This window comes from Anolis sagrei, chromosome 8, assembly GCF_037176765.1.
Source record: "Anolis sagrei isolate rAnoSag1 chromosome 8, rAnoSag1.mat, whole genome shotgun sequence".
In the NCBI taxonomy this organism is placed as follows: Eukaryota; Metazoa; Chordata; class Lepidosauria; order Squamata; family Dactyloidae; genus Anolis; species Anolis sagrei.
The window spans coordinates 11,250,110-11,265,262 of record NC_090028.1 but is presented as its reverse complement, the minus strand read 5'-3'; the positions used below and the strand labels follow the sequence as shown (position 1 = coordinate 11,265,262).

The 15,153-nt window shown below is 41.3% G+C and overlaps 1 protein-coding gene across 2 annotated transcripts in view; it reads right to left on the bottom strand.

Annotated features, from left to right (window-relative positions):
• Positions 1-772: 772 nt before the first annotated feature.
• The window catches only part of CMC2 (C-X9-C motif containing 2), a 35,362-nt gene continuing 20,981 nt past the window's right edge, over positions 773-15,153 (bottom strand). The window contains exons 3-5 of one of the 2 annotated variants that reach the window (XM_060788185.2): positions 14,853-14,923; positions 5,214-5,285; positions 773-1,321 (exon numbers count right to left, since the gene is read on the bottom strand). In XM_060788185.2, coding sequence (XP_060644168.1) covers positions 1,244-1,321; positions 5,214-5,285; positions 14,853-14,923 — 221 coding nt within the window. In that variant the 3' untranslated portion in view covers positions 773-1,243. Of the gene's footprint in view, positions 1,322-5,213; positions 5,286-14,852; positions 14,978-15,153 lie in introns of both variants that reach the window. The other variant, XM_060788186.2, reaches the window with a different exon arrangement.

Here is a 15,153-nt window from a genome sequence, read left to right as displayed (position 1 = left end):
GGCGGGGGGAAGTTGCGTTGTTTGTGTGTGTGTGTGTGTGGGCGGCGACGTGTTCGTGCTGGGCGGGGCGAGGGAGGGAGGGAAGTGCTGAGGGTGCGTTGGCCGTTCGGCCATGTGTGCGCACGCGCTGGAGACTTTGCTCCAGTGCGCATGCTCAGTTGTTTTGCCGTTTTGTGAGTGTGTTGTTGTGTTGTTTGTAATTCTGAGTGGATTAGTTTGTACCGAGTGGGTTGTCCTAGGGCCATGGCAATTTTGGTGCAGTTTCGTTGGGGGGTTTTAGAGTTTTGCTGTCCGGTTGAACCAACCTAACAGATTTATATATATAGATCTGCAGCCAGAATTGTATTTGCAAGACATTGGAAGACACAACCCAACGGAAGAAGAATGGAAATTAAAAATAATGGATATAAAGAACACAGACAGACTAACTTATTTTCTGAAAGGACATGAAAGGCAAACCCAATACCCTACAGACTTGACTTTACTAGACATGTTTTTTTTAAAGTAGATGGAAATGAAGTAACTATAAGAAGACAGAGAGACTAATTACAATTTATATGTAAGAGATTAATTGCCCAGATAGGAAAAGAATTCAGAAGTCAACAAGAAGATTTTATTTTTATTCTTTTTTCAGACTAGCCTAGCATTTCGTCAGGAGAAAATGCCTCTAGAACATGGCCATATAGCCCGGAAAAACCTACAACAACCCAGTGACTCCAGCCATGAAAGCCTTCGACAATACAAATAAACAACAGTAAGAAGAGGAGCAGAGTTCCTTTAGATAACAGAACCTTTATTTTCATAATGCTACAAAAGCAGTGGCAGATTCAGAGGTTAATTCTTTATCTCTGGGACCACAAAAATTGCAGAGAGAAAAAAAAAACAGAACAGCGCTGGTCATACTTTTTTTCCAGATTTTGAAAATCATTTATTTTAAAAATATTAAACACTTTATTACGCTTATTTGAAAGATGAACTGCTATTCCAAAAGGTCTCCAAACATATGGAGATTTGGGAGGCTGAAGCGTTGGGGGATCACAAACATCCACCACTTTGCCCTCTTCTTCTTTGCACCAAATAATTTAAATGCATCAAGATCTACCACTTGCCAGCCATATATGTCTCTCATGACAACTGCTCTGGATTCCATTGTTTCCTTGATTCACGCACCCAAAAGGCATGGGAAGCAGCACACTCCTTTAGCTCTCCTCCATGAGTTACAACAGTCAGTTCAGAGGTTCCTTTAGTGTTCTGGATTCTTCTGCAGCTTCTGTCTCAAATTTTCTGAATGCACTCGGCTCTTGGCTCTGTTTTCTTGGTACTGGAAGGCAAACAATGTGATAAATTAACAATACATATTGCATATATTTGAGTATAAGCCAACCCAAATAAAAGCCAAGGCAATGAATTTTACCACAGAAAATGGGGGAAATGTTTTGACTCGAGTATAAGCCGAGGGTGGGAAATGTAGCAGCTACTGGTAAATTTCAAAGTAAAAATAGATACCAATACAATGACATTAATTGAGGCATCAGTAGGTTAAATGTTTTTGAATATTTACATAAAATTGTAATTTAAGATAGGACTGTCCAACTCTGATTAAACCATTATTCTAACCTTCAACGTAAAAGTGCTTACATAACTTTCCAATAATAAAAAGAGAATAAAAAATAAATGTTATAATAAAAATAATAAAAATAATGGAAATGTAATAATATGTATTTATTTATTTATTTATTTAGACCATTTCTACCCCCGCCCTTCTTGCCCCCGAGGGGGGGACTCAGGGCAGCTAACACAGGCAACAATTCAATGCCAACAGTATTAAAACAACAATATAAAAGAGCAATATAAAATCCTGTCAGGTTTTACAATGTATTGTAATGTAATATAGCGGAGTCATGCACTGCTAATAAGCTTCTATTGGAAATGCTGAGTCATGCATTAACTGTATATAGGACATCATTTGGGAAATGCGTTCTGGCCTGGTCCAAATGAGTGTGAATGATGCAATCCTGGGTTTGAGTTAAGTCAATGAGTTGGGAACCAACCAGTGATTGCTATGTGTAAATGTACAGAATTGTATATAAGGAAGTCATGCACAGTGTATTTTCTCACCTTGAGCTGTGATGCTGTTTGCCGAAGGCTCTGTGTAATTTATTAAAAGAACCTGTCTGCTAAGACAAGATATAACCATGTGCTGTGGTAAGTTTGTAGTGTCATCTAGATTGGAGAGGGAAAACAATAGTAAAACTAACAATGGCCGGGCATGTGCTCAAGTGCCTGTGGAGAGTTCCAGAGTGACTGTAGTTTGGGGGAGCAGTTGACTAAAAATACTGTGCAGGAAGAAGCTACTGGAAAGTTGTGCAACTGATCTGCTGCTGAATTGTGAGATAAAGCGCAACAAATCCATTACATAACAATTAAACAGTGATATTAATTAAAATTACATAATCACATAGAACAAATCACATAATCACAGGTCATAAAGCCATTTCCAATTTTCAAACAATCCTATTGTCCAAGTTCAGTGCCTAAAGTGCTGTTGTGCCCACTAGCCAAAGGCCTGGCTCCAAAACCACGTCTTTAGTTTTTTCCTAAAAGTAAGGAGGGAGGACACCGATCTAATCTTGCTGGGGAGCGAATTCCATAAGCGAGGGGTCACCACCGAGAAGATGCTGTCCCTCATCCCCACCAGACGCGTTTGAGACTGGGGAGCAGGGCCTCCCCAGTAGATCTTAAATTACAAGGTGGAACGTAGGGAGAGATACGTTCGGATAAGTAAGCTGGGCCGGAGCCGTATAGGGTTTTATAGGCCAAGACCAGCACTTTGAATTGTGCTCGGAGGTGGACTGGCAGTCAGTGGAGCTCACGCAGAAGGGGGGTGGTGTGCTCCCTGTATGGCGCTCCAGTGAGTAATCTGGCTGCTGCCCATTGGACTAGTTGAAGTCTCCGAACAGTCTTCAAAGGCAACCTCACATCATAATAGAGGAAAATCATAAATGTAATAATAAAAAAGAGTAAAATAATAAGGAAAAAGATAGGTAAAGGTTTCCGCTTGGCAATAAGTTTAGTCATGTCCGACCCTGAAGAGTGGTGCTCATCTCTATTTCTAAGATGAAGAGCCGGTGTTGTCTATAGACACCTCCAAGGTCATGTGGCCAGCATGGTACCTATTGGTCTACTCACACTTGCATGTGAGGCTCACCCTGCTCCCTGGATTCAAACTGCCAACCTTTCAGTTAGCAAATTCAGCAGCTCAGCGGTTTAATCCGCTGTGCCACCAGGGGGCCTAAATAATAAATGCAGTAAATAATAATAAATAGAGTAAATGTAATAATAATAATAATAATAATAATAATAATTACAGAGTAAAATAATAAATGTAATAAAATAATAATAGAGTAAAATAATGAATAACTTTGATTCGAGTATAAGTCAAGGGGGGCTTTTTCAGCCTAAAAAAGGGCTGAAAAACTTGTCTTATACTTGAGTATATACGATAAGTCATGCTGGTATATTTTAAAATGCAACATGGGCTTAGTGCTGAAAAGTGAGAGGTTATTTGGCAGAACACCCAAATATACATCGCTTTTAAGTACAGCAAACAAAATAGAGCGCTATTTCAAAATCATCATTTGCTTTCCTAAGACTTTCAGCAAATACTGTTATCAAATTGTGAGGATTCGCCAACCATTTCACTAGAAAACTGTTGGAGTTCAGCCTGTGATTGTGTTTCAGGATCAGGGTGCTTTGGATGTGGGAAGGGATGCTAATACATTTCAAGATAGCAATGGTATGGGCAATGATACTGACGCAGAGAAGGACCAGGAGATCCCTGTGCAAAGTATAGTTTCCCATGAGAATGTCCCTGAGGGGGGAGTGGGGATGATGGTGTACTCCCTGAATTGTTACCAGAGAGTTATCAGGATTTGGGGCTTGAAAACAACTGGGCACCTGGCCCAGCTCCAAAACATAATGAGCAAATAGATAGGAGGCAGGAGATTAGTCAAAACAGGCAGATCGAACAGTGCCTTCAGCGGTCTGCCAGAATCTGACAGAAAAAGATAAGGGAATCTCAACTAAAGCAAAACCAATTTCTGAGTGCTGGGGATAGCTTAACGAGGGGATAAAAGTTTCAAGTATGGGAAATATAGTTGGATGAAGCATCGTTTGGAATCAAGTGTAGTTCGTGTCCTTGTTTCATGGAAGCCTTGCTGGGAAGATTCTTGTCTAAGTATTTCTTGTTTCATGGTTTGGATTCTTGGATTGTATGAATGCCTATTCATGCCTTGGATTAATGTTTCCTGGTTTTCTTAATTATATTAGAGAAGTGTGGACTTTGTTTTTATGGACTTTGCTGAACTTTATCCTGGACTACTTTTTCTCCTATTCATTTTTTGCCTAATTGGATTTACCTATTCCTTTAAAGTGCTTTTTACTTTGCTGTTTTTTATTTATTCTCAATAACATGATTGTTTTCCAATCAACAGTGTGGTGTTTACAGTGAAAGGACTTTTCCTGTCCTAGAGTGCAACAAAAATTAAATTCCGTGGTGGAATACTAACATGGCTCCTTATATGTGCATCCAAACAGAATGACAGTAACAAGCCTACAACTAGTGGTTCTCAATTTGTGGGTCCCCAGATGCTTTGGCCTTCAACTCCCAGAAATCATAACAGCTGGTAAACTAGCATGGGTTTCTGGGAGTTGTAGGTCAAAACAACTGGGGACCCACAGGTTGAGAACCACTGCTATAGACAGAGAAGGGATCCATGCCAAGGGATTGATGTGCGAGACTACATGGTCACAAAGCCTGTTCCCTTAACTAATGGATTATGCCCATCTCAAGTGAAAGTGACATCAGAATGGGTAAGATAATTATGTATTTCTTGGCATAACATTTGTCTGCACCATTATTTGGCCTTTAGACAGTTTCACAAGGGTAAAGAAACATATTAGCCCTGGAAGCACATGTGTCTTCAGAACATAATAGGAGCATTTTGTGAATATCCAACAAAATCCAAAACCAGTCTTCCTCAAGCCAGAACCATATAGATATATTGGACATAATGAGATTGATAAGATTTGTAGTCCAACACACAGGACGGCAGCAGGATGAGGAAAAATACTCTAAAACTAGGGGCAGATATATATGTGGACACTTGGCCTGCAAATGCTTCTGTTTCTTTACCTAATGGTCAGTAGCTTACCTCTTTCTTTAAGCATTGCCTCATTTCTCTATCGAGGTCATTGCAATGACCAAAAAATCTCAAGAAGGAGTGCTAGAAGGAAGAAACAAATAAAGGTAATTCCACACCAATTTTTTCTATATTGAAAACAGGAAAAGAAAATCCATCCTATTATTATTATTAATATTTATTTATTTATTTATTTATTTATTTACAACCCACTTTTTCTCTGCACAAAAGAGATACAAAGCAACTCAACCCAGTACCAAAAGTCTGTTGTCTATAATGTTGTCAAAAATGCTTCATATGGTGCCCCCTTTTCATTCATGTGTGTGTGTGTATGTGTGAAGGCAAAATGAACTATCAGCACTAAATCATCAAAAAGATAGAAAGTAACTTTCTTTCATCTTTAATTGTTCCCCCAATTTCATTGTACTCTTTTCAAACATTAGTTTTACTTTATGTATAAATCTCTTAATAAAAAGCATATTTAAAAAAGATAGAAAGTATGCTCTCATTTACTCTACAATATTGCCAAGTGTATCTATATGTATATAAATAGAGCTTTGGTTTTCTACAATCAATGATGGGTAATTCATGTTTAGCAGTTTTCATCTTCTCCACTCATCTACTTTTGATAACCTGTCGATCTGTTCTATTTATTTATTTTATTTATTTACAGTATTTATATTTACACTGAAGAAGGTTAGAATAATGGTTTAGAGTTGGCTAGTCCTATCTTAAATTACAGTTTTATGTAAGTATTCAAAACATTGAACCTACTGATACCTCAATTAATTTAATTTTATTGGTATCTACCTTTATTTTGAAATTTACCAGTAGCTGCTGCATTTCCCACCCTCAGCTTACACTAGAGTCAATACGTTTTCCCAGTTTTTGTGCTAAAATTATACTCTAGTATAAGCTGACCTCAGCTTATATTCATGTTGACTTATACTCGAGTATATACGGTAAATAGTAGAGACCAAGATGAAGTCCTTTGGCCACATCATGAGAAGAAAGGAAAGCTTGGTGAAGACAATGATGGTGGGGAAAATGGAAGGAAAAAAGAAGAGGGGCCGACCAAGGGAAAGATGGATGGATGGGATCCTTGAAGTGACTGGATTGACCTTGAAGGAGCTGGGGGTCGTGACGGCCAACAGGGAGCTCTGGCGTGGGCTGGTCCAGGAGGTCACAAAGAGTCAGAAGTGACTGAACGAATGAACAACAAACATACGGTAAATATCAACCATATTATTCAGAGCATGTCATTCAACAAACTTTTCAAGGCAATGCTCTCATCCTAAGATTATTCCTCATTGTGTGAGGACAAGAACAGAGGATCCAGTCATTTGGATCTAGGGATTCTAGTAACAGGTTTAGATATATTGCCCTTACCCCCAAACAATGACAGGAGAAATGGTATGGAACCATTCCTAATTGGTTAAGATCATTTTGAATTCTGCTCCTGTCTTCTGGAGTATTGGCTATCCCTCCCAATTTGGTGTCACATGATCATCAAGTTTGCAGATGACACCAAATTGGGAGGAATAGCCAATACTCCAGAAGACAAGATCAGAATTCAAAACAATCTTGACAGATTAGAGAGATGAAGGGCCAAAACTAACAAAATGAAGTTCAACAGTGACAAATGCAAGATACTCCATTTAGGCAGAAAAAACGAAATGCAAAGATACAGAATGTAGGATGAGGCTTGGCTCGAGAGCAGTACGTGTGAAAAAGATCTTGGAGTCCTCGTGGACAACAAGTTAAACATGAGCCAACAATGTGATGTGGCGGCAAAAATGCCAATGGGATTTTGGCCTGCATGAATAGGAGTCTAGTGTCTAGATCCAGGGAAGTCATGCTACCCCTCTATTCTGCCTTGGTTAGACCACACCTGGAATACTGTGTCCAATTCTGGGCACCACAGTTCAAGAGAGATATTGACAAGCTGGAATGTGTCCAGAGGAGGGCAACTAAAATGATCAGGGGTCTGGAGAACAAGCCCTATGAGGAGCGGATTAAAGAGCTGGGCATGTTTAGCCTGAAGAAGAGAGGTTGAGAGGAGACATGATGAGGGCCATGTATAAATATGTGAGAGGAACTCACAGGGAGGAGGGAGCGAACTTGTTTTCTGCTGCCCTGGAGACTAGGACGCAATGGAAACACGGCTTCAAACTACAAGAAAGGAGATTCCATCTGAACATTAAGATGAACTTATTGACTGAGAGAGCTGTTCAGCAGTGAAACTCTCTGCCCCAGAGTGTGGTGGAGGCTCCTTCTTTGGAAACTTTTAAACAGAGGCTGGATGGCCATCTGTCAGGGCTGCTTTGAATGCAATTTTCCTGCTTTTCGGCAGAATGGGGTTGGACTGGATGGCCCATGAGGTCTCTTCCAACTCTATGATTCTATGATCCTAATTTCCTTTAAAACTTTATACCAAAGTATCGGTGTGTGTCAGGATGTGCCTTCATGTGGTTAAAGAGACTTTAGACAAAGCCAAGACGGACTATAAAAAGTTCGCTGACAAAAAGAGATCGCTGCAGCCCCAGCTCAAGGTGGGAGACCTAGTCTACCTGTCAACCAGATATTTGAGATCCACCCAACCGTCCCGTAAATTGTCCGCTTTATATCTGGGGCCCTTCCCCGTCCAGGAGGTCGTCAACCCGGTCACAGTGCGGCTGGAACTACCCCACACTTGGAGGAGGGTCCACCCGGTCTTCCACGTGAGCTTGCTAAAGCCCGCGTGCTCCTCTCCTAGATGGTCTGAGACGGATTCCCAGCCAGTCCCCATCATGGTGGGGGCCCACACTCATTTTGAGATCAAAGACATTTTGGACTCTAAACGGACACGGGGAAAGTTATATTACTTGGTTCAGTGGTCCTCTAAGGCCATCCATCCGGAGTGGGTGCTGCAGGAACATGTCAACGCCCCGCGCCTTGTAAAAAAGTTCCACTCCGCCTTCCCCTTGAAGCCTAAACCTTGATATTGTGTCTCATGTTTCTTTCTTTTTCTTTCAGATGAGGGCCATCTTCCGAGGGGGGGAGATATGTCAGGATGTGCCTTCATGTTTCCCAGAGATTCCAAGAAGTCTTCTTCCTGACACTAGAGGGAGTAGCCATGGTAGATTAGTTTATAGTAGGGCCATCTGGGCCAAGCTTTCACTTTGAAGATGTGGGAAAGGAATTGTAGTCTAAACTGTGATAAGAAAAGGGGGAAAGGGGGGAGTGAGGCCAGGAGGGGGATTGGGAGACTCTTGGCGGGAAACCTCAGTTCTCTCTTTGACTTCGTACTGTATGGACTGAATAAACCGCAATTCCAGGAACTGTTCTTGTGAGTGTGTGTTTCATTCTAAGACCCAGCGGAACCTGACAGTGTGATGTTGACCTGGAAACGGGGAGGAGAGGTCCATAGCTTTTGACATCATACCACTTTTAGACTGAAATGAATTCCAATTAAAAAATCAAATTCCATTTTTAAAGATTTTCTGCTGAACTTTGAACAGATTTCAAACTGTGTCCGAAAAATCTATGAAAATAGAGCTAAGAGAAGGCATTTGATCCAAGACAAACTGACTGTTTGGTTGGCAACGTATGAATAGGAAGCAGTATTCGGCTGAGAGACAGTTCAATAGCTTTTAGACACATAAGAAGCTGAGCCTGTATTGCCAGGTACAGATAACCAACTCACAAAATAATAATAATAATAATAATAATAATAATAATAAGAAGAAGAAGAAGAAGTAGTAGTAGTAGTAGTAGTGGTGTGTCCAATGAGTGATCCAATACAACAGCCAGCAGAGTGTCTGCTATGGACTCATCTTGTGGTGTTTCAAATAATAATAATCATCATCATCTTTATTTATACCCCGCCACCATCTCCCCAAAGGGGACTCGGAGCGGCTAACCTGAGGCCAAGCCCAAGGATACAATACAGCAAAATAAAATACAGAATGCAGACAACAAAAAATTACATCAGAATAAAATACATACAATAGCAAAATAAAATAAATTAACACAATATAAAAACAAACAGAAAGGACAAAAAACATTTCTGGAGATCTAACATGAAATATTCAAGCTGTCATAAAAGTTATCTAAGTCAGAAAGGAAAGTTCACTTGTACACTGTGGATAAAAGCAAAGGGATTTATTTTAGGGAGGTGGACCATCACTGCAGAAACTCAATTTCCTCACACTAGAATTCCTTTCCAAATAATTAGCTCTTGCTTGGAAATGACTCCACACCCACAACAGCGATTTCAATGCATCAGCTGCATGATTATACCGCAAAAGCTACATTTCCATTTGTGTCCTTGTAGATGCTTTTCAAGTAGGATACTTGCTAATGTGCCACATCTTGCTAAAATATAATTAGGGGTGATGTTTCACCTATCCTCCTGAAACATGGAAGACCTGGAGCTGTTCATGAATATTAATTCAGAGGAGGTTTCCCTTGTAGCCAGGAGCAAGGAGGCAGAGCTGCTGCCACCGCAGATGAATTCCACAGCCCAAAAGGTGGCAACTCTTAATTAGCAGCCATAGGATAATTAGGCAGCAGGAACAGCCTTCTCAGTGCTCAAAGGACATAATGACAATCAACAAGAAATGTCTTTGTGATGGGATACATTTGTTCTAGCATAGTGTTTCTCAAACTTCCTAATGCTGCAACCCCTTAATACAGTATCTCATGTTGTGGTGACCCGCAACCATAAATTTATTTTCGTTGCTACTTCATAGCTCTTATTTTGCTACTGTTATGAATTTATTTATTGACTAGCCATTCCCTGCCATGCATTGCTGTGGCCCACTCTGGTGATCTGGAAAATAAAGTAATGAGAAAGTGTTGATTTCTAATATATGTAATGTCTTTCTGCTTGTGGGTAAACAGTATTTCTTGCTGTTTCTTTGTCAGTGTTGGTGTGGAGAGAGTCTGGTTTGCTTACTCTGGAACATGCAACATATAATTGCACTTCTTTAGGGGTCCCTTTAAAATCTATGATACTATATGTGTGTGTGTGTGTATGAATCATATCTATCTATCTATATCTATTGCTGGATGGCTCTTTGTCAGGAGGGCATTGATTACGTTTTCTTGCCCCTGTAAAGGGAGTTGGACTGGATGGCCTTAAGTATTTTCTGTTGGTCATGTGGGTTCTGCATAGGAAGCTTGCCCCAATTCTGTCGGTGGGGTTCGGAATGCTCTTTGACTGTACATGAACTATAAATTCCAGTAACTACAACTCCCAAATGTCAAGGTCTATTTTCCCCAAACTCCATCTGTGTTCGTATTTGGGCATATGGAATATTCATGCCAAGTTTGGTCCAGATCCATCCGTGTTCGAGTCCAAAGTGCTCTCTGGATGTAGGTGAACTACAACTCCCAAACTCAAGGTCAATGCCCACCAAACCCTTCTAGTGTTTTTGTTGGTCATGGGAGTCTTGTGTGCCACATCTGGTTCAATTCCATCATTGGTGGAGTTCAAAATGCTCTTTGATTGTAGGTATACTATACATCCCAAATGATAACTCCCAAATGACAAAATCAATTTTAATAAGTTTTTAATTAGTTTTTCTTTTAATCATTACATGTAGCCCACCCATTATCACTGTGATTGTGTTTATTGTAATTTTATATCGTTATGCATTCATATGTGTTATGTAATCATGATGTTGTTGTTTATTGTTCTCGTTTTCGGTTTTATTTGGCTGTAATTTGTTGTTTGGGCTTGGCCTCATGTTAGCCGCCCCGAGTACCCATTGTGGAGATGGTGGCGGGGTATAAATAAAGTTTATTATTATTATTAGGTGTCTTGTGGCCAAATTTGGCAGCAATTTGTCCAGTGGTTTTTCAGTTATGTTAATCCCACAAACAAACATTGCATTTTTATTTATATAGATTTATGACATTTATACACTGCCCTTCTCACCCAAAGGGAACTCAGAGTGGTTTACTATATACACACACGCACACAAAATCTATATATATAAATTTGTTCTGGGAGTTAAACGGAGCCACAAAACTCAAAAAAACCCCAACGGAAATTAACCAAATTTTCCATGCACCTACCTCAACCCACTAGGTACAAACAAACCGAATCAAATGAAAAACAACACAACAACACACTCACAAAACGACAAAACAACTGAGCATGCGCAATGGCGCCCAGCCACCAGTTCCCCCGCACGCACACATGGCCTGCCGGCCAACGCTCCCTCCACGAAGCCCCGCCCCCATCCTCCCTCGCCGCACAAAGCCGGAGAGCCTAAGTTAGCTTACGTGGAGCCCTTTGCCCATGCTCCCCGTCGGGAAGCAGCAGCGCCGCCGCCGAGTGCCGCAGCCTTCCCTAGGCAGGAAAAAAGCCCCAGCCAACAGGAGGAGCACTCCGAGGTGCTGCCTGTGGGACCGCGCTTGGAAAGCTGCTGAGGCGAAACCAAGGAACGCTGCTTCCCCCGCCGCTCTTCCCTCTCGGCTCTTCCGTCTTCCCTCACTCCGCCCCCCCTTTTTGCCTTTTTGGACGACTCCGGCCAGAGGGAGGGACGACGGAAGAGCAGCAAAAGAGGCGAGTGCTGGGAAGGGAAGGAGGGAGAGGCTCCACAACACAACACAGCGTCTCACAACAGAAGGAGTGACCATCACTCAAACAATTATGATTTTGTCATTTGGGAGATGTAGCTCCTGGGATTTATAGTTCACCGACAATCAAAGAGCATTCTGGACTCCACCAATGATGGAATTGAACCAAACTTGGCACACACAACTCCCATGACCAACAGAAAATACTGGAAAGGCTTGGAGGGCATTGACCTTGAGTTTGGGAGTTGTAGTTCACCTACATCCAGAGAGCACTGTGGACTCAAACAATTATGAATCTGGACCAAACTTGGCACAAATATTCCATATATTCCATATATGAACACAGATGGAGTTTGGGGGAAATAGACCTTGACATTTGGGAGTTGTACTCACTGGGATTCACAATTCACCTACACTCAAAGAGCATCCTGAACCCCACCAACGACAGAATTGGGGCAAACTTGCCACACTGAACCCCCATGACCAACAGAAAATACTCAAGTTTGCACACAAGCATAAAGAAGTGGGAGGAAGGAGGGATGCGAGAGAGAGAGGGGGGGGGGGAGAGAGAGAGAAAGAGGGGAAAGGAAGGAGTGTGTGAGAGAGAAAGAGGGAAAGAGAGCAAGAGAAGGAAGGAAGAAAGAAAGGAGGAAGTGAGGCCAGGCAGAGACTTCAAAACTCTTCAACGCGTGGCAGGGCACAGCTAGTATATTATATTATTAGCATAGTACAATATCAGTATTAAATATTACTATATTGTTCTATACCATTATGTTGTAATATTATTAGTAATATTACATGTAATATAAATATATAATTATAAAATCCATATTATTATTAGTATTAGTATTATATTGCATTACATTATATTATAAATATTATATGTATATACAATATATTATATTATATTACATTATATTATTACTTTACTTAGACGATCCCTCGTTTTCCGAGGATGATTGTCTTCCAGTGTTCCTGTGGGTCCGTATGTGGCTGTGGAGCCCTATTTTTGCTCTGTGTCTTCTTCCGCAGTGAGGGCATTGGTTTCCAGGTGGAAGGCGGTCTCGATCGGGGTTGGCTTGACGCGCCTTCCTCTTGGCATGCTTCTCCCTTTCGCCCTCCATTCGTGCCTCTTCAAATTCTGCAGCACTGCTGGTCACAGCTGACCTCCAACTGGAGTGCTCAAGGGCCAGGGCTTCCCAGTTCTCAGTGTCTATGCCAGAGTTTTTAAGGTTGGCTTTGAGCCCATCTTTCAATCTCTTTTCCTGCTCACCAACATTCCGTTTTCCATTCTTGAGTTCGGAGTAGAGCAACTGCTTTGGGAGACGGTGGTCGGGAGCGTGGCCGATCCAGCGGAGTTGATGGCGGAGGACCATCGCTTCAATGCTGGTGGTCTTTGCTTCTTCCAGCACGCTGACGTTTGTCCGCCTGTCTTCCCAAGAGATTTGCAGGATTTTCCGGAGGCAGCGCTGATGGAATCGTTCCAGGAGTTGTATGTGACGTCTGTAGACAGTCCACGCCTCACAGGCATAAAGCAGGGTTGGGAGGACAATAGCTCTATAAACAAGCACCTTGGTATCCCTACTGGTGTCCCGGTCCTCAAACACTCTCTGCTTAATTCGGAAAAATGCTGCGCTCGCAGAGCTCAGACAGTGTTGTATTTCGGTGGCGATGTTGGCTTTGGTGGAGAACATTATATTATATTATTATAATAGCACAGGAGACAAGGTGGAAGTGTCCCCTGGCCCTCTCTCTCTTCACTCTGGCCCAGAGTGGCAATTGGTGCTGGGGTAGGGGTCCCCAATTGATGACATGCAGGAGACAAGATGGAACTGTCCTCTGCCCCCTCCTTCCCTGGGGTTCCGACCCCCAGGTTGAAAAACGCTACTCTAGCAGTCATAGGCAACTTTTTTGATTGAAGGAATGTGGGCTGACAAGCAAGGATGTGGTTCCAATTTTTGTAAAATAGCAATCTCAGTGGAATGAAGAACTAGGGTGACAGCACAAGCCATGTGAGCCTGGACTTGGACAGACTGCTATATTGGTCACTTTTAATCATAAAATCACACATCCACTTCTTTTCATGTGGGAGCAGAGGAATATTTTAGGCAATGAGTGATTTTGTTATAATATATAGTATATTTTTATAATATTATAATATAATGCAATATAATAATATGATATTATAATTATATATTTATATTACATGTAATATTACTAATAATATTACAATATAATGGTATAATACAACATGGTATTAATTAATACTGATATTGTACTATGCTAATAATATTGTATGTATATATATCTTGTAAGCTGCTCTGAGTCCCCTTCAGGGTGAGAAGGGTGGCATATAAATGTCGTAAATAAATAAATGTTTAGGTCTTACCCATCTCTCTGCAGATCAGTGGTTCCCTACCTGTGGTCCATGGACCACCAGTGGTCCGCAAGACCTAAAATATGATCCATGGCCTCACCATTACTACACCGTTGCAACAAGAGTGACAGACCTCGCGAAACCCTCTTATTAAATATGTTTTTCTGTGGGCAAGCAGATGGCAACAACTGGATGGCATATGTTCTGTATCAGAAACTAGAGCTGATGTGGTCTATCCAGTGCAATTTTCTGAATCAGCACCTCAAATAATCAAACTGAAGTTGCCCAAAAACTGATTTGTAGCCTTATTGGTCCTAATGCGGGAGAGTGTTCCTTGGTCAAAGTGGTTCCTGGTCAAGTGGACCCAGGTCAAGTGGTCCCTGGTTTAAAAAAAGGTTGGGAATCACTGCTGTAGATCAAGACAGGGAACAACAACAGATAAAATCAACGAAAAGAGCATGCAAAACCAATACAAACAGTATGCCCCCCCCCTCCCGTATCCACAGCTTCATTTATCCACTTGTGACCAAATATGTCCTCTCCAGCAGTTGAGGACAAGCTTGTCTTGGAGGTTTCTCATAAGTTAAAGTTCCCTGACCACCACTACCATCTGAAGGTTCTTTCATCTAATGTTAGGAACATGAGCATAAAGATCTTTTCTCGGGAGACATTTCAGCATTTTGAGGCTTGATCAGAACTCTTACCTCTTTGTGGCACTCCTTGAGCAGACGAATGACCACGTTGCATTCTTCACTATGCAAATGAGGAGACAAATCTGGGTGCATCGTGAGTTAAGGAGAACGCATGGAGAAAACCAGAAGTCTTCTGCCTGTTAATATTAGGATATACTTCATATTACCTAAAATTCCTCTTGAGATGCGTTTTCGTGAAAGACAGTATTTATTTATTATTTATTTATTTACGACATTTATATGCTGCCTTTCTCACCCTGAGGGGACTCAGAGCGGCTTACAAGTAAAAAGTAAATACAATATATTATATTAT